This window comes from Eschrichtius robustus, chromosome 19, assembly GCF_028021215.1.
Source record: "Eschrichtius robustus isolate mEscRob2 chromosome 19, mEscRob2.pri, whole genome shotgun sequence".
Classification (NCBI taxonomy): domain Eukaryota; kingdom Metazoa; phylum Chordata; class Mammalia; order Artiodactyla; family Eschrichtiidae; genus Eschrichtius; species Eschrichtius robustus.
The window spans coordinates 57,804,040-57,822,837 of record NC_090842.1 but is presented as its reverse complement, the minus strand read 5'-3'; the positions used below and the strand labels follow the sequence as shown (position 1 = coordinate 57,822,837).

Sequence of the window (18,798 nt, the reverse complement as noted above, 5' to 3'; positions counted from 1 at the left end):
ACTGGAGAAGCAGGGGTGGTCCCAAACCACTCATGCTGGCCTCTCCTCCCACATCCCAAACTCCAGGAAACAGAAACCAGAGGTAGCATGGAGCCAAATGCAGAGACATAGTTTATTCACTACCTGCTGACCCCCTCTCACTCTGAGTAAGTTCCGCAGGCTGACCTGCCTCGTCCACCCCCAGGCCTGAGGGGCTTCCGGTCCTGCAGGTGCCCTTGCCCAGCCCCTGGGAGAAGACCCTGTAACTAAAGGCGAAGAAGAGACTGACCAAGGCCCCACCAATGTAACAGCCTAGAGGAGCAGGAGCCGCCCCAAGTACTGCCCTGGCCCGAGTACGTTGGAGGGAGCTGTCAGGGGAAGGGGGTAGCATCCTGCCCGTCGCCTCTGCCCCTCAGAGGCAGAGCTGAGGAAGGTGGGGACGGGGCAAGTAGCCTCACTTCTCGAAGTGATCCAGGGGGTAGTGTTCCCCATAGGTCTGGAGGTGACGGGCCAAAGACTCCTGCTGCTTGCGGAGCTGCGTAGGCATCTCCTGATACACATCTGAGAAGAGCAGGTTGGGGCTGGGCTTCAGCTTCCGCTCGGCCTGCTCAAAGGCCTCCATCACCTGGGGGACAAGCGGCAGTGGGCAGGCAGCCGACCTCTCACCCAGGAAACTGCTTCCTACCTGTGGGATCCTGGCGAGGGGTTAAGCCCCCTGAGCCTCAAGCTCCCACGTGGACAATGGAAATAATCATCGTAATAGTGGTGACGGGCTTCCCTGGTGGCGCAGTGGTTAAGAATCCGCCTGCCAATGCGGGGGACACAGGTTCGAGCCCTGGTCCGGGAAGATCCCACGTGCCGCGGAGCAACAAAGCCCGTGCGCCACAACTACTGAGCCTGTGCGACACAACTACTGAAGCCCGCGCGCCTAGAGCCCGTGCTCCACGACAAAGAGAAGCCACCGCAATGAGAAGCCCACACACCACAACTAAGAGTAGCCCCCGCTCGCTGCAACTAGAGAAGGACCGCACGCGGCAACGAAGACCCAGCGCAGCCAAAAATAAATAAATTTAACAAATTTAAAAAAAAAAAAAGAAAAAAAAATAGTGGTGACAACTAATGTCCCAAATCCCAGCATCTCCATCCTTAGCAGAACCAGGCACTATACTAAGAGTATGGAATTGATTCAGCCTCTCAGCAGCCCTAAGAAGCAGGCAGCTCAGAGGTGAGGAAACCGAGGCACAGAGAAGAGAAGGGACGTGCCCACGATGACGTGGTCAGGGGCAGAGCCAGGAAGCACATGCTGCCCGACACCAGGGTCTGCCCTGCCCACTGGGCCGCAGTGCTTCTGGTGTCTGATGACCAGGGCCGAGGAGGGCAGTGCACAGACTCTGGAGGACACTTACACCCCATCTGGATCAGATACAAACCCTCAGACAAGCTTCTGAGGTGGGTACCCCAGTATCCCTCTCCAGAGGCGAAGGAGCTGAGGGCAGAACACGGCTGAGGTGCACGTGTCCTGGCATCATGACATTAGAGACGTCACCAGGGTTACCCCCGAGACTGCCAGTTCAATGGCCCCCAAGCCCCAGCCCTCCATCCTTCCAGGGTTCTCTGTGACACACCATCCCAGAACACGACCCCTGGGGTGGTTTCCAACAGAGGGCGGCCCTTCCTCACCTTCTTGCGGGACTGCTTCCTCCAGGCCTTCTCCTGCTCGTCGCCCCACCAGCCACAGCTCTGCAGGTAGTGCCTCAGCCGGGAGATGGGGTGGTCCTGCTTGTCCCAGTAATTGACCTCATCCACTGAGCGGTACGCCGAGCTGTCGTCACTGGTGCTGTGGTGCCCGATCCTACCAGCGGGAGGGGGACCCAGGGTCAGGCTGGCGGCCCTCAGGTGAAGGTCAGGAAGGAAGTGGTGGACTAGGGGAGAAGGGGGGAGATGGAATAAAGGCCGGAAGGGGCTACGCGGTACAGGGCAGTGGGGTCGTGCCGCGGGGACGGTGATCAATGTGGGGGAGGTGCTGAGGGGAGCAGCGGTCGAGGCTGGGGGCCGACGGGGGGGCGCGGCAGGCACCTGTAGGTCATGGCCTCAATGAGGAAGGGCTGGTTCTCCGCCACGGCCCGCCGCCGGGCCTCCTTGGTGGCGTTGTACACAGCAAACACATCATTGCCGTCCACGCGGATGGACAGGATGCCGTATCCCGGGCCTCGAGCCGCTGTAGGGACAGGGAGGCAGGTCAGGCCCCAGGGCTCAGGTGGGACAGGAGCAGGGAGTGGGGAGAGAGGGGAGGAAGGAGAGGGCGCAGGCAGGGCGGGGAGCAACCACCAGGGCCCGTACCGATGCCATCCCCGCGGTACTGCTCGGAGGTGGGCGTGGAGATGGCGTAGCCGTTGTTCCGGCAGAAGAAGATGATGGGGCACTCGAGGGTGGCGGCGAAGTTGAAGCCGGCGTGGGCGTCCCCCTCACTGGCCGCGCCCTCTCCGAAGTAACAGATGACGACCCTGTTGGCGTTGGCTCGCTTGGCCGCGTAGGCTGCCCCCACCGCTGCAGGAGCAGAGACACGCGTCTCCCTGCACTCATACCCTCCCCGCATCCACACCCTCGCACCCCAGCCGGGGCTCCGGCCCTCAGGCTAGCTGTTACCAGGCTCTGAGGGGAAAGAAAACACCTGAGCCGCCCCTCCCGCTCCCCCAGGAGCTGCCCCGCCCACAGTCTCCTCCCCTCGGCTGACGGCAGCTCTGTCCTTCCAACTGCTCAGGCCACAAACTTCAGCATCTTTGACTCCTGACTTTCTGCCACGCCCCCATGCCCGCTCAACCTTCAAAACGGAGCCAGAATCTGACCGCTTCTCCCCAGCCCTTAACCCCTCCCTGGCTGTCCCGGCCCCACCTCTGGCCCCAGCAGCCTCCTCCCCAGCTCCCTGCTCCCCCCACCCAGCCTGTTACCCTCGGGGCAGCAGCAGAGCCGGCAGGTGGTTCTGCAGCGGCTCCTCCCCCTCCCCCAGCTCGGGTCCACTCTGGGTCAAAGTGTCTTCAAAAGGCGACAGCCTGAGACCCCACCTGTGCGCACCCCTCCCTCCACACCTGCCCCACTGGCTCCTCCTGGCACCTCCGACACATCATCGAGCAGGCACCCGCCTCCAGATCCCGAGTGGCTCCCTCTCTCACCTCCTTCTGGTCTGTACTGTCACCTGGGGACACCTGTCCCCACCTTCCCCTGTCAAGAACCGCTCCCTCTCAGCTTTACTTTTCCCTGCGGGCCTTATCACCCCTGACATACTCCATGTGTTACTTCATCCTGTTTACTGTCCGTCTCTCCCACCAGTGGCAGCACCAGGAAGGCTGAGGTGTTTGCTGCCTCTGTTCAATGCACCTAGAATGGCACCCAGCACACAGCACGGACTCCGTACGCTGGCCAACTGAGTGACTTAACTGGTCACCCAAATGGAAGATGAGGGCCAGGCCCCACCTTATGGAAAGCCTACGAAATGGAAATCAGTGAAAATGCTGCCTCCTCCCAGAAAGCTGCCCTGTCCGCCTCCCACCTCAGACACAAACTGCTCCTGTTAGAACACACCGGGCGAACGTGCCCAGGGCCCTCTGACGTGCCAGGCACTCTGCTAAGCCCTGTACACATCAGCTCATGTGTCTGCCCTGGAGCAGACTGACCCTCGACCGAGTGCAGGCTCCACAGGGCGGGGGGCGGGGGCTGTCCACATCCCTGTTTTTGCACTGTGTGGCCGCAGCCCTGCCCCTGGCGGGTCTGCTTCACAAGCAGTCACCTTTAACAGAAGCCACACCGACTGCGGTAAGCATCGTGGGCTTGCGGAGTAAGCTTTAGGGCAGTCACTCAGGACAGAGGCAGGGCAGGGCCGGGGTGGAGAACCCAGGCTCTGGAGCCACATGGTCCCCGATTTGAGTGCCTACTCTCCTTGCTACCTGCCGGGTGACCTTTAGTAAGGAAGCTGGCACACGCTCAGTCCCACGCAGCTGGCTGTGCCGGTGAATGGACACAGGGGGGGCACAAGCATGGGAAACTGAGAGCGTGATTGTGCCTGCTCAAGCTTGCTGAATGGGGCAGAGACCCCACTAGAGCCCTCCTACGAGGGTCCCATTCAAGAGGGGTCTTGTAAGTCTAGAGCCCAGACCAGCGCTAGGACCGTGACGCCACCTGGAAGCCCCCAGAAGGGATGGAGGAGGCTAGGGCCCGAGCAGGGTAACGACGTCAGACTGCGTGTGCGGGGCCCGGGGCATGCATCCTCACCCTGAGGGATCTGCGTGGCCAGTGGAGAGGAGATGGTGACGAAATGGCGCTCCCTGCAGCCATAGTGGACGGGCATCTGGCGCCCCTTGCCCAGGTCGCTCACGTTGCCGTAGCACTGGGCCATGAACAGTTCCAGGGGGTAGTTCCGGTACATGAGCACACCTGGTGCAGGAGAAGGCAGGGTTACCGTGGCGGGTGGTAGGCGGGACAGGCCAACCCTGTGAGGGCCCCTGGGCCAGGCCCTTCCTGCCCGGGACCTGTTCCGCTGACTGTACTACAGCAGGGAAGGCGCGTTCGGATGCTTATAGGGACCAGGAGGGTGCAGGAAGCAGGGGGGCAGAGCAGAAAGCACAGGCCTGCCTCAAGACGGAGGCTGCTGTTCAAACCAACTAACCTCTGCCCAGGGATGCCAGATGGTCCAGTTTTTCAAAAGGAGCAATCCAGCTTGCTTTTTTGGGGTGGGGGGGGGCGCTAGGGGAGAGGAGGGGAAGCTACCTGATTTTTAAGCATTTCCACTAATTCATCTACTTAAAAACAAAATCATCATATGAACCAAATAAAAGTACGGGCCGGGCTCACAACCTGTGGACTAGAGGAAATATTCAAACCTGCTCATGGCAGTAAAATCCTTTCTTCAAACAAAACCCCGGTGGACGCCCACCTCGTCATCAAAGGCGCCACAAGGTCGCACCTCTGTGACCCAAGCTTCGCACCACCTGGCTCGCACAGCTGGTGGGGCTGGCGGGGGTTCCTTGCGGCCGCTCCAGTGGGAGGTGGGCAGGGGCCTCCACTCTGCTGCAAGGGGGACCGACACAGGCTGCAGGGTTTCCAGCACTGAGGACAGCTCAGTGAGCGCTACGGTTCTCAGTGCCCTCGTTCTCCCCACTTCACAGGAGACAGAGTCACACGCGGAAGTAGCTGCCCAGTCAGGACTGGGACAAGCGGGGCCTGCCTTTCCTCCTTGCCCCGCACAGGCGCCCTCGGCAGCTGCCTGGATGCAGGGCCTTCCATGACCCTTGGTACAGGACGGCTCACTCCTGCAGAGGCGGCCGGGGCCCAAACAGCCCCCGTGTGCAGAGCCCAGCGGCCGCCCGTAACTCCAGGACCCTCGCTCCAGGCCCTGCTTGGAGCCCTCCCCAGAGAGATCCCCTCAGCAGAAACAGTGCGAAGCACTTAGCAAACGTGGCAGGGGCCTGGCTTGCGGCCCAGTGCCCAGGCAAATCTAATGATGCGGAACCACGGACAGTATCGCAGGGCGTCTGTTCCCCTGGAGCATGTGGGGTGGGGGGTCTGGTGCAGCTGAGACAGTAGATAGTCCGAGAGCAGACTGGAAGGCTGTGCTGGTCCAGGGAGCGCTCCGGGCAGCCAGCCTGGCCAGGCCACACCTGCCCACTGAAGAGCTGCCCCCGGGTGAGAGGCCTTGGTCACGACATCGCCTCCGACTCCGAGTGCTTACCCCACGCCAGGCCCTGTGCTGAGGGCTTTGTGTCATCTGCCCTGTGAAACCCCTCAACAACCATCTTGGGAGGGTTCACCGTCTCCCACTGTAGATGAGGAAACTGAGGCAAGGAGCAGTTAAGCAACCTGCCCAAGATCGTGCAGCGCCTGAGAGGAGGGGTCAGATCTGGCTCCCCTGCTGGGCCCCATGCCAACAACTGCTCTGGAACCCCAGCCTCAGCCCCCCGGGCTCACTCCTGCACCCCGTCTCTCCTTAACACTCATCCGTTTTCTTCATGCCTAGTCGCTGCTCCTTCCATCCTCTCCCTCGTTCACTCAGAAGTTAGCGGCTCCCAGGCTGGAACACGCCCGCCCGTCTGCTTCGGCTGCGTGAAGGATACGGCACCTGGGAAGAGGCCAGCTCGGCCTGACCTCACTGCAGGCTCCCGGCAGCCCCGCAGCGCAAGGGGTTGCCATCCCATCCTAATCTCTATTTCAAAGATGAGAAAACTGAGGCTCGGAGAACGGAAGTGACTCGCCCCAAATCGAACAGCTGGTCACCGGCAGGGCATGGAATGGTCAGGAGCACAGGCTCTTAACTACAACACTGCCGGGCCTCCGCGGAGGGGAAGCCCCCTTAGGCCTCCCTGGCGAGGTGCCGCTCCCAGAAGAGCACACTGGTAACTAACGTGGGCCTCGCCTTCACAGCAGGAGGGACTGGGCCTGACCTGTCTCGATGGGGACCACAGACCCAGGTCCCTGGCACCTGCGCCACAGGGGCGGGCCACGGGCAGACGTACCTGCCTCCCGGTACTGGCCAAACACCAGGTCCGTGTTGTCCAGGGCTGCTGCACTCCCCACGTGCGTCCCCTCCTCACCATAGTTGGTCATGTAGAAGGATATCCGGCCCTGGGGGTGGAGGAGGGCCCAGAGGGCCGGGTTCAGTTAGACTGGGCGATGACAGAGAAACATCCAAACACTGACCAACTTCTGATTACTCTGTGATTCAACAGATGCTTCCTGAAGGCCGGCTCTGGGCCAGGCCATGCTGGCGTTCCTGCCTTCACAGAGGAACCGCCAGGCTGGTTAGAGCCAGGGTGATGGGGCTGCGTGATGGGGGCTGAAGGGGTACCCGCCCCACTGTGGAGGGGCATCGAGGAGCAAGGCCTACGCCCAGCAAAGGCAGGGAGGGTGGAGGTTTCCAGGCAGAGAGAACAAGAAAGGCCATGAGGTCAAAAGGGCTGGGACATAAAGTGGGAGGGGTGGAGAACGAAGAGGAGGGAGAGAGAGGCAGGGCCCAGGTGGCGCAGGGAATGACGTATCCGGACTTTTCCCTGAGGACGATGGTAACCTGCCAACAGTTCTCAGGGGAGAGATGTTTTAAAAATGTCTCCCAGGCTACCACGTGGGAACGGATGGAGAAGACAGGAATGAGCACCAAGCGCCAGGTGGGAGGGGGCGCGGCCTGGCCTGGTGGTGGCAGGCGGCAGGGAGAGGATGGCTGAGAGTCTTGAGAAGCAGAGTGAGCGGTGCAGGTAGCAGCAGCCCCTGTTGGTTCGCTGCACCGGTGCCCAGGGCAACTCCATTCTCCTGAGCCCCCTAATCCCAGAGCCTGGAAAAATATGTTCCCAGCCTCCCTTACAGTCAGAAGCGACCACAGGACACAAGTTCCAGCCAGAGAATTAAGTGGAAATCTGCTTTTGCTTTCTTGATAAAAGAGATCACTGCAGCTGTTGCCACCCCCTCCCTCCAGGTTTGCACACAGCCATGAAGCCTGGACCTGTGGCAGCCATCTTGTGAACGTGAGGCAACAAGCACAGGGCGGAAGCCAAGTCGGCCACGACGGTGAAGCAGAAAGGGAGGAAGTCTGGGTTCCTGATGGTGGTGCTGAGCAGCAGAATGGATTTCTAACTAAATACCTAAGGGCAGAGTGAATGAGAGGGGAAAGTGATAGTGAGGGGGTGGGAGGGGACAGGGAATACCAGTAGGTCTCCAGTTTGGGCAAATGGGTGGACGGCGGTACCGTCACTGAGAAATGGCCTAAGGGCGGAAGAGGAGCAGGTCCGGGGGGGGGGGGGGGGGGGGGAAGGTGCTGAGGTCAAGTCTGGACGGGCTGAATTTGGTGAGGGACACCCAGGGTGAGAAGCCAAGTAGATCGGGGGCTAAGAGGTAAAGTCTGGCTGGAGATCCGGGAGCCCTGGCACAGAGGTGGAGGTAAGCAGGACTGGATGTAAGGTAAAAATGGAGCCAACCGGGTCAGCAGCCGCAGGACGCCCTGTGCCCAGGCCTCATGTGTGCCGCAGGGGCCTCCTGTCGCAGTGGGGGAGCCAGATGAACAACACCTTCTTCCAAGTGGGGAGCCAATTAAAAGCGATGAGTGGGGCCGATGCTGGGTGCTGAGGGCCTGGCAGGGCTGTCGAGGTTGGTGTGGGGAGGAGCCTGAGAGGGGGGCCCCCTGAGGAGACGGGACCTGGGCTAGTGGCAGAGGTCCCTGGTTGCCTACCCGGTATCAGATCCCTCTTCCTCTTTGCTAACAGATCTCATTCCACCACAGACAGCACCTGCCCGGACTAAAAGACTACTTTCTCAGTCTCCCTTGCAGCTGGGAGTGACCGATGAAACGTGTGATGTTATTTGGTGGGACTGCCTGGAAAGTTCTATAAATGTGGGTGTGGGGAGATAGCTGGGCGGTGCCACGTTTGACCTTCCACCTTCCTTCTACCTCCTGCCTGGAACGAGACATGATGGAGGAGGCTCCAGCAGCCATTTGGTTTATGAGGGGCCCTGGAGGCTAGAAGCCAGTGCTGGGTATCCAGTGACATTGTGGTGCCACCATACCAGCCCCGACCACCTATTTTCACATTTCTTTCATGCAAGACAAAAAACCTATTAATCTGTTTAAACTACTGCTTTTATTTCTGTTGGGATGGGGGGCTGCTGGGATAACCCTAGCTAAGGAAGGCTGAAACCTGATGGCTGAGCTGATCTTACTGAGGGTTCCCTGTGTCAGCCAATGGGCAAGGGGCTTGACATGCCGGGTCTCACAGAATTCCCACCCCCACCCGGTGGGGTGGGGCGGGGTGGGTTCTCTTGTTATTTCTATGTTTTAATACACTAAAGAAACCGAGGCAAAGACAAGAAAAATCACCTGCCTGAAGTCACATCTGTGACTGGACCCACGCCCGTCAGGTTCCAAAGCCCCCGTCTGCGCAGCCAACCCAGGGGTCAGGAAGGAGCCCAGGCATGTGAGAGAGGGTGGGAGGGGTGGCCTGGCACTGAGGCCACGCAGAGGGGAGCAGACGGCCGAGGCCACAGTGAGTGGGAGGCAGGCTGGACAGGAAGGGCAGGGGTTGATGCCGTGGACGGGAGGAGCCAAGGGAAGCTTCTGGGCTGGGCGGAGAACCCACACACGGTGCTCCCGTGAGCAAGAGAACCAGGGAGCTGGCTGCCCGCCTGATCTGCTCCGAACTGTCTTCCGTGGGCCTCGCGCTTTCAGTCCACAGTCGGGTCACAGGGGGGTCACCTGGGGGCCTGATACAAGTGCAGATTCCCAAGCCCATCCCCACTCCTGAGGACGAGCCTGCCCAGCGTTCTTCCCGCTTTTCTAACACGAACCCCAGGCTCCTGCTCTGTCTCCGCAGCCTGGGAGGGGCGGACTCCAGGCCTCTGCTCCCTCGGTTCCTGGGGATGGGCACGTGGCCCCAGCTTGGCCGGTCAATCACATGGGCTGGCTCAAGGAGGGGGTCTGTGACCAAAGCCTGGCCAATAAGCATCAGCTCTGGGCCTTTTGCTGGAACATTAGGGACCAGACATTCTCTTTCCACTGCTAAACAGAAAGGATAATAATTGCAAGGCTGGTATCCATGACAAATGCCAGTTTCACTGTTCCTAAGGCCATTACGGAGGCCACCATCAATCCTCACAGCAACCCCATACAGTAGCTAGAGACGAGAACACTGAAGCACTGAAACGCCAAGCAACTTTCCCAGGGCCACAAAGCTAGAGAGTGACAGAATGCGGACCCTAACTGCAGTCTCGCTCCAGAGCCCGTACCCGGAACCCTTTCTCTGCCACCTCTCCGTGAATCTGGAGCTTCCAGAGACCACCGCAGCTTGAGAATGAAGGAAGCCAAGGCAAAGGAGAGTAGAAAAGACACTCAGAGAGAGAAACAGGTCTGAAAACATGTTCTGAGCCCCCTGGGTCCAGCTGTGCCTGGAACAGGGCCTTATGGACTTGCAGTCAGTCGAGTCAACCAATTCCCGCTTTGCTGACACTGCTTTGACTGGGTCTCTGTCGGCTGACGCTAGAGCGTCGCACCGCAGCACACTGGACACGCGCACTCCCGGAAGCACCGAGAGCCGCCCTGTTTCTCAGGACTGTGAGTGCCCGAGAGGAAGGGGAGTCCAGTCTTCTCCTGCCTGCCCTCTCCCAGCACAGCTACGCCCCCAGCCCGGCGTACAGTAGGCTTTCCGTGATCTGGTCCACCCTTCTGCCCTCGGGCAGGACCCTCCCACCCTCTTCCTCCAGAGCCCCAGCAGAACCCCAAGAGCTCTAAGCACCTCAAGACAAGGATCTCCATTCCACTCCCTCCTCCTTGGGAGCTGTCTTGTGGCCCAAACACAGGTAGGGGGACCTCAGGTAGTCCCATGCCCCTCTCCCCAGCCCTTCCCCACGCACCTGTCTCTGGGACTCATAGAGGATGCGGTCCATGGTGTTGAGTAGCGTCATGGTCTTGTAGAACTTGAGCACCTTCTCCTGGGGCAGCTGCAGATGGAGGCACAGACAGATGTGGGCCAGGTGGGACCAGAGGGGAGGAGACGGGCAAGGGGCCTGGGCATGGAGGCACAGGGTCGGGGAGGAAGCGGCCTCTCACGTGGGGATCCTCGCTGGGGTTGATGATCTGGCCCTGCCGGTCCATGACGCGGTAGATGGGGATCCCAGAGATGACATTGGGCTGGATGAACTCTAGCCTGTCTATAAACTCCGCTGAGGCCCCCGGGAACTGGGGCTTGTCATCCAGGGACGAGAAGTGCTGCTGCTGCCTCTGGGGATGCTGGGGAGAGAAGGCGGGGCGGGGGGTGGGGGGGGGGGGGAGGAGACACCCATGTCAGGAGCAGCAGAGGTTCTGTAGGCTCAACCCCGCAGCGGCAGGCAGCACGGCCTGGTGATTAAGCCACCACAGCCGCGGTGGACTCTGGGGCCTGATGCACAGGGTCTGAATCCCGGCTCCGCCACCTTCCCAATGTGTCACACTTTGGGCAAGTTCCTACAACTGCTTTGTGTCTCAGCTCCTCAGCTGTAAAATTGGGGTGAAAAAAATCATAATATCTATCACACAGGGTTGCTGTAAAGGTTAAATAATCTAATAAAGTGGCAGGCAGCTCAAGAACCAGTAGCTGTTATTATCAGAGGCCCAAAGTCCTCACCCTGGCATTCAAGGCCTCTCCAGGGATGACCGCCGCTACCCCGTCCTCTCCGTCTCCCACGGCTACCACAGACACACACACACCCCTGCACAGCGACCTCCAGTCAGCCAGAAGGGCTCTTTACTGACCCCTCTACCCACAAGGAGGCCACCCAGCTTAGAGCTTATGTCTGTGAGCCCTTAAAGAGTCAGCCTGCCAAGTTCAAATCCCTTGCTGAGTGACCATGGGAACGGGACTTCCCCTCTTCAGATCTCCCCTTTCTCAACCTGTAAAATGGAGAACACCTCATGGAAACACTGCGCGGCTCAAACAAAATCACGTGTATAAAATGGCGATCAGAGTACTTGTACGTACAGTAAAGGCTCAAAAAGATGCTGACTATCGTTTCTACCACCAAATCTCTTGCTCTCTTCTCTGTACTAAAGGCCTCTTTCCCCATCACCTGGCAAACTGCTCCACACACTTTACCACCCTCTCCACTCCAGTTCAGGAGCCCAGACTGACTCATTCAACAAATATTTGAGCACCTGCTTCGTTCCACGGCCTGTGCTGGGTTCTGGGCACCTAAGAGAGGCAAGACACCTACCTGTCCCTGCCGCCCAGCAAGGAAGATAGAGCCTCAACAAGTAACACCGAGCGGATGAGGGTGATGCGTATTCTCCCAGGAGAAGCCATGGGGCGAGAGCAGAGTGGAAAGAGGGTAAGGTTCCCCTGAGGAAGTGATATGAGAGCTGGGACCTGAAGGATATCTAGGAGTCAGGGAAAGAGCATTTGAAGCTGGGCTAACAGGACACGCAAAAGGCAAAAAGTGAGCAATGGCACGTCCCTTGTGGAACTGGGAAGGAGTCCCGTGGGAAGCATCACACACACCCCCACCCCGGCTGAGAGGAGGCCTGTTGGGGAAAGCCCGGGAGAAGCCTACATGTGCACCAGGAAGGGAACCAATTCCATTTCTCAGCACTGGAGCTAGAATGCCTTGAACTAGTCTCAGGATTGCAACAGCGCCCCTATATTAAGCCTTTGCCGGGTACCAGGCTGAGGTCCGCACGCAGAACCCTCACTGAGTCCTCAGAGCACATCCGTGAGGCAGAGAGTATGTACTGTTGCCCTTCAGACGAGGAAACCCAGGTTCAGGGAGGTAATATAACCTCCCTGCACCAGGCCCCAGGGCTAAAACAAATAAGTCAGGACTGGGCTTCAAACCTGGGCAGGGCTGACATCCAGACCCCTAAACCCAGGCCCCCAACCCCGGCTGCCACTGCTGGCCCACTTGGCACACGTCTGCATCTTTACTTTCCACCGGCCGCCAGGTTCCTCTCAGCTCAGTAACTGGCGGCTTCACTTCCAATAGGCGCTGAAGAAGAATGTCTGGGCTTGTCATGAGCTGGATCCCACACGTGGGTGCTCAAATGTGTTCCCCGCCCTCACTCCTTTAATTGCGGCAAAGAGGCCGTCCCAGGTTCCAGCAGGGGAATGTGAACGTGTGCGTTTATCTGCGTTTATGATTGTGAGGATATAAAGGAAATTATACTCCCAACGGCAGGGCGGGTCCAGGCCTGACAACAGCACGGCAGTGGCCCAACTCTCGCAGACCGTGCTTCCACCTTCGGAGCGCTCACGCGGCCGGACCCTTCCATTCACCTAGAGGATCCATTCCTCTCATGTGTATCTCCCACACACATCACAAGCTCCAGGGAGGCAAGGAGCATGTCCACATCAGTTTACAGAGCACACACTTCAACAGGCAATTACTGACCGAACGGATGAATGAGCGGTTAAGTTCACTGGCTTAGAAGCAGACTGACCTGGGTTCCAATTTCTCAGCTCACTGCACAGCCCTCTGCAGAACACCGTGTCTCTGAATTTCCTTATCTGCGAAAAGGCTGCAGAGGGCTGCTGCAAAAATTTCCTAAGGCACACAAAGGGTTCAGCAAAGGCACAGGACACGTTACATGCTCAAAAATTGGTAAAAGAGGAAAAAAAACCAAAATCTAGGGTCAGGAAATGGGAAAAAGGAAATTGACTGTCACCCTGGGAAGATGGGGAAAAGAGGAGTTGGGGAGAAGGGCTGACTGCATCTCAAGACTGTATTGTAATTCCAGACCGAGGCCCCAGCGGACACTCCAGAGAGAGACTGAGACACAGGGGAGACGCCATCTGGGGAGGGGCTCTAGGACGGGAGGCCAGGGGCCAGGAGGACAGGGTCACGGGGCTCCGAACAAACCCTGGTGTCAGGGCAGGACTGTCTGCCTCCAGAGGCTGGAGAGCTACGGTCAGGGTACCTTGATGCCCCCTGTACCCTGGAGTTGGGCTTTGGCCGTGCCGCCTCTTCCTGGGCCTGTAGAGATGAAGGTGGTACCTACCCCACGGTTACTGTGTTGATTCCTTGAGCTACCAAAGGGCTCGGCACAGTGCCTGGCCCTGAGGAAATGCTCCATAATGGGAGTGGGTGCTAAAATGCCTGCAGAGGAAGTGTGCGTCTCCACCCATTTTTCCTTCTTTTTGGTGGGGGAGTGGGTTTGTCCTGGTGGCAGTGACCTACAATGGCAGAAGCTGCACAGATTTACACAAAGCCTTGAAGCCACGCTCTCGCCTACCACACAGGTCACAGACACCTGTTCTGGAAGGCCAAGGTCCGCCCCACAGGTACTGGGGTGGCCCCTCCTCGAGCCACTCCCTATGGGGCCACAGTTAAGGGCAGGGACTCGGAGTTGACTGCTGCCTTCGGGAGTGTAATTACGCTCCCGGAGCCTCAGTTTCCGCATGTGTAAACCGAGGGCGGTGTGAGCATCTATCTCACAGATGGTCCTGAGGATTTTTTTATTTTTTTACAGTGTTTGTTTTTTTTAAATTTATTTATTTATTTTTGGCTGCATTTATTTATTTATTTATTTATTTCGTTGCTGTGCGCGGGCTTTCTCTAGTTGCGGCCAATGGGGGCCACTTGTTGCGGTGCGCAGGCTTCTCACTGCGGTGGCTTCTCTTGCTGCGGAGCACGGGCTCTCGGCGCGCAGGCTTCAGTAGCTGTGGCATGAGGGCTCAGTAGTTGTGGCTCGTGGGCTCTAGAGTGCAGGCTCAGTAGTTGTGGCGCACGGGCTTAGCTGCTCCGCGGCATGTGGGATCTTCCCAGACCAGGGCTCGAGCCCGTGTCCCCGTGTCCCCTGCATTGGCAGGCAGACTCTCAACCACTGCGCCACCAGGGAAGCCCGGTCCTGAGGATTTAAAGAGCCCGTGTGTACAGTGCTCAGCCCAGTGCCTGACACGTAACAAACACTCGATAAATATGACTAGCTAACAAGTGTACTTGATGACCGTAGTGGTCAAACAAGTAATCACTGAATATTTGCTCCAAGTCAGGCCCTGGACTGAGGGCTGGGGACGACGGGGAGAGACGGATGACAGACACTGAACACACAAGTTACAGTCAGGGAGGGGCGATGTCAGAGGAGGCAGGATCGCGGAGAGGTTAGTTACCACACAGGCAGGGTAGGATGAGGGCTGGAGAGCCAAGCGGCCTGTGTTTGAATCCTGGCTCTGTCCCTTTCCAGCCACGTCACCTTGGGTAGGAGACTGTCTCCCTGAACCCGTGTCCCCTTGTGGAAATAAGAATTTCTATTTCACTGGCTGGTGGTGAGGCGGGTATAAAGCACCTGCCATAGCTCGAGGAGGAAGCCTTTCACTAGTTGCATCACATGCAGCAGGAGGAAAAGCTTCCTGGAGAAGGGGGAGTGAAGCCGAGGCCTGAGGGACGAGCAGGGGTGAGCCAGGCAAAGGCTGGGGGGAGAACACGTCAGTCCTTGGGAAGGACAAAGGCTCTGAGGCAAGAAGAGAGATCCCGGCACCCTAGAGACCACCTGGCTGCAGCACGTTAACCACGGCACTTAACTACGTGCCTCGGCGCCACACCAGGCACCTGCTGTATGATGCCTGTGTCTCACTGAACCTGCACGGCACCCAGGTGAAGCAGGCGCCATGACCACACCTCCGTACCACACAGGTGGCCCTGAGGCTCAGAGGGGTTAGGTGACTTGTCCATGACCCAGGGAGATCATGAGCAGTGACGTCAGGATATGAAGCCAGGCAGCCTGCCCACTACAGGGAAGCTGGAGAGAAGAGTGGGGTCCAGCCAGGGAAGGCTGTGTGGATGGTGCCAGTTAACCGAGTCCTCTGAAGCTAGGACAGCTAAGGCCAGCCAAGCCTGCTCTCTCTCTGGAGTCTCAGGCGCTCTGCCTCAAACAGTGCAAAGCTGACCTTGGCTTTACTTCCAGCTCAGGAATGTCAGTGGCCTCATAAGCGGCCTCCCCTTCCAGGGGGATCCGGCTGGGGAGGCCAGGGAAGTGTGGAGATGGATCAGGCTTTCTGTAGCCTCGGGGACCTGGGGGCTTTAGCAGCACTAAGCTCCCCCAGCCACTGAAGATGGGAAGCATCCTTTCCTTGCATCAGTCACGGCCACAGCAGATTCACTGTTCCTGGAGGAAAACAGCAGCCCCCATTTCTTGAGCCCTTACCGAGCACATGGATATATGTGTAAGTGCTTCCTAAGAACTGTTTCCTTTAACCCTCCCCGCATCTCTGAGGGAGGTACTGCTATTGCCCCTGTTTTACACATTGAGACCGGTCACGGGGTCAGGAAAGCTTCTCTGAGGAAGTGAGCTCTCAGCCTGACACCTGAAGGACCATATCCCTACAAAGGCCTCCGGGTGGGAGGAGCTCATCCAAGGAAAGGGGGAAATGGCCAGTGGGGCTGAAGAGCAGTGAAGGGAGGGCATGATGGCGGCTGAGGTCGGCTCTTCCCACCCCCTCTTCCCACCCGCCCCAGGCAGAGGCTGATGATACACACCAGGTCTGGACTAAGCAGGATGTTGCAAGACCTGAACCGAAGCCCTACCCCTTCTCCTCCTGGCAGCCTGGTACTGTGGAAAGAGACTGGGCTTTGGAGTCCGGAGCTCCAAGTTCAGACCTCACCTCTCTGAGCTTCAGTCTCCTCCCCTGTAATAGAAGAAAACTACCAGTACATACCTTGCAGTATGGCAGTATGAAATACAATAATGGTGTCAGTTGGCGCTATAAATGATAAAGTTCTTCATTAAGACACTAGCCAAGGACTTGCCTGGTGGTGCAGTGGTTAAGAATCCGCCTGCCAATGCCGGGGACACGGGTTCGAGCCCTGGTCCGGGAAGATCCCACATGCCGCGGAGCAACTAAGCCCGTGCACCACAACTACTGAGCCTGCGCTCTAGAGCCCGCGTGCCACAACTACTGAGCCCACGAGCCACAACTACTGAAGCCCGCGCGCCTAGAGACCGTGCTCCGCAACAAGAGAAGCCACCGCAATGAGAAGCCCACGCACCACAAGGAAGAGTAGACCCCGCTCAACGCAATTAGAAAAAGCCCAAGGCAGCCATAAATAAATAAATAAATTTATTTTAAAAAAATTAAATGAGAAATTCAGTTCCTCTGTCACGCTAAGCCACATTTCAGGTGCTCAGTAGCCACGTGTGGCTAGTGGCTACTGCACTGGACAACACAGATATAGACCACTCCTACCATTATAACAAGTTCTATTGACCAGATCAGGCTCAAAAATCTTTGACTAAATGCTACTACGCCTTCCCTCCCCTCAAAAAAAAAGAAAAATTCCTTTTTAAATCTTAAGAAAAAAACAAATACTTAAAAGTGGAGAAGAAAAAACAGGGACTCTAAAAATATATAAGCAAAACGTAGGGACTCTGAAAGACCTCCTGCTCCCCCCAATCCAACCCGCCAAAAAAAAAAAAAAAAAAAAAAAAGAGGGGAACTAGGTGGGAAGGGTAGCAAGGAGACTGAGCCAGGAAGGAAGCGGATTTAATCAGTCATGAATGACCCTTCCCTACTCCTGCCCCAGTACAGCCCACCCCCACCGCGCAGGCCCAACCAATGGGCTCTAGGGAGCTCAGCTGTGGGGAATCTGACTGCTCCAAAAAAAAAAAAAAAAAACTGACGGAGAACAGCCCAAAGGCAGGGACTCTCCCACCTCCATCTTGCTCCAGCAGCCCTTCGGAAATTACCTGCTTCAACTCCCTTCCTAGATGTCCCCATACCTCACTCCCAGCCCATCTTCTTGCCCCCGTTTCTCTCCCTAGCTAAGAGCTTCTTCCCAGATTCCATCTTCCCTTCCCAATGGTTTGGGCATCAGATGGGCAGGCCCAACCCCACAAGATCTTGATAGATTTCCCGCCAAGGCCCTCACCAATCCAGACCCTCCCAAGGTCACCTCCTTTCTTCTCCCCCATCTCCGAGGCCAGTTTCTGTCCCTTCCCTCCACCCTCACTTTCAACAGCGGCCGACATTCCGATTGCACCAGGTCCTGTTCTTAGCACTTTACACATTTAATTTACACAACCCTATGATGTGGCCATTGTTAGCATTTTACAGAGGGGGAAATTAGGTCCAGAGAGGAGCAGTCCCTTGCCCAGAGCTACAGAGCTGGAAAGTGGCAGATTAGGGACATGGCGCCACATGGTCTAGCTCCTGAGCCCATCTTCTTAACCATGACTCTCTTATATGCGAAATCTTAGTTCACAGCTTTTCTCAGCCCCAGCCTCTCTCCTAAATAACGGCTCCTAACTAGATCTCTGCTGTGTGAACTAGCAATTAGCAGCATCAACCTAACACTTTTGACAAGAAACAAGGCATTTCTCAAGTGTTTCTACGAAATGTGGGCTAAGTGCTCTGTCTGGACCTCTCTCCCCCCGCCCCCGATCCCACTCACTCATTAATTCAACAAATATTTATTGACAATCTTCTCTGTACAGTCACCAAAACCGACAAGGCATTCTATCAGGGGGCACAGGATCAAACGACTTTTTTACGCAATTCATTTTAAAATCAGAGTTGGAGCAAAGGGCACCATAAAAGCCCCTGACGGGAAACCTGATCTCTCTTTTCTCCTCCTTGAAGCGGGGGGGGGGGGGGGGGGGGGGGGGGAGTCTTTACCGAGAAGAAAGTCTGTCCCTTACAAAGGCAGTTTTCTCCAACCCCTGAGAGGAAAGGTCACACCTTCCCCCCCCCCACCCCCGTGTCCTCCAAGCGGCCTCCCCTGGGGAACGGCGGCAACTAATAAGAAACTCCCTCGCTCTCTCCAAGTTGTCTCTCTCCCTCAGGGTTACAAAGGAGCTGCCTGGCTTTTCTCCTCCTAAGGAACTGGAAGTTCTTCCCTTGGGTGTCCTCTCCAAGTGGTTCTCCCAGCCCTTGTCCCTTCTGTAACAGCCCTTCCTCCACTCCCTACAGGGAACCCCCCACTCTGAAGACAGCGTAAACATCCCTATACCTCCTTGGAGAAAACTCCCTGGTGTCCCAGGTACTCACTGATCTAGCCAGCCCACGAGCCCCTGGCTGCCGCAGGAGCAGGAGGCCAACCCGGCCCAAGCCTCGACTTGACCCCCAAACCCTCGCCGCGGCAGCCGCCACCGCCATCTTGGCTAACAATCCCTCGCCGATCCGCCCCTCTCCTCGGCGAGCTTAGGGCTGCCCTTTCATAAGCCTGACGCAAATGCCAGCATCACCCTGCCAAGAAACCACCTGCTACTAGTCCTGCGGTGTCTAGGACACATATGTAGGTGAATAAAACAATCTAGCTTCCCCAAAATTACTCTGACCGCCTCATCGCAGTCGTTCCTGTAACAGGCAAAGAAGAGGGCAACCTGACCAG

At 57.5% G+C, this 18,798-nt stretch overlaps 1 protein-coding gene across 1 annotated transcript; it reads right to left on the bottom strand.

Annotated features, from left to right (window-relative positions):
• Positions 1–93: 93 nt before the first annotated feature.
• BCKDHA (branched chain keto acid dehydrogenase E1 subunit alpha) lies at positions 94–18,578 on the bottom strand. The gene is made up of 9 exons (XM_068527671.1): positions 18,456–18,578; positions 10,556–10,735; positions 10,360–10,446; positions 6,483–6,591; positions 4,246–4,407; positions 2,320–2,526; positions 2,056–2,197; positions 1,660–1,831; positions 94–604 (listed from the first exon to the last, which is right to left on the bottom strand). The coding sequence occupies exons 1-9, from the start codon at positions 18,561–18,563 to the stop codon at positions 434–436; spliced, it is 1,338 nt and encodes a 445-aa protein (XP_068383772.1). The 5' UTR covers positions 18,564–18,578; the 3' UTR covers positions 94–433.
• Between the last annotated feature and the right edge of the window lie 220 nt (positions 18,579–18,798).

What these genes read in the sequence shown, in the direction of transcription:
- BCKDHA (XM_068527671.1), bottom strand. Translation starts at nt 18,563, where the DNA reads ATGGCGGTGGCGGCTGCCGCGGCGAGGGTTTGGGGGTCAAGTCGAGGC. An exon ending in ACCCCAGCGAGGATCCCCAC is followed by an intron (nt 10,447 to 10,555) that starts GTGAGAGGCCGC and finishes CTCCATCTGCAG; the next exon opens with CTGCCCCAGGAGAAGGTGCT. An exon ending in ATTGAGGCCATGACCTACAG is followed by an intron (nt 1,832 to 2,055) that starts GTGCCTGCCGCG and finishes TCCCGCTGGTAG; the next exon opens with GATCGGGCACCACAGCACCA.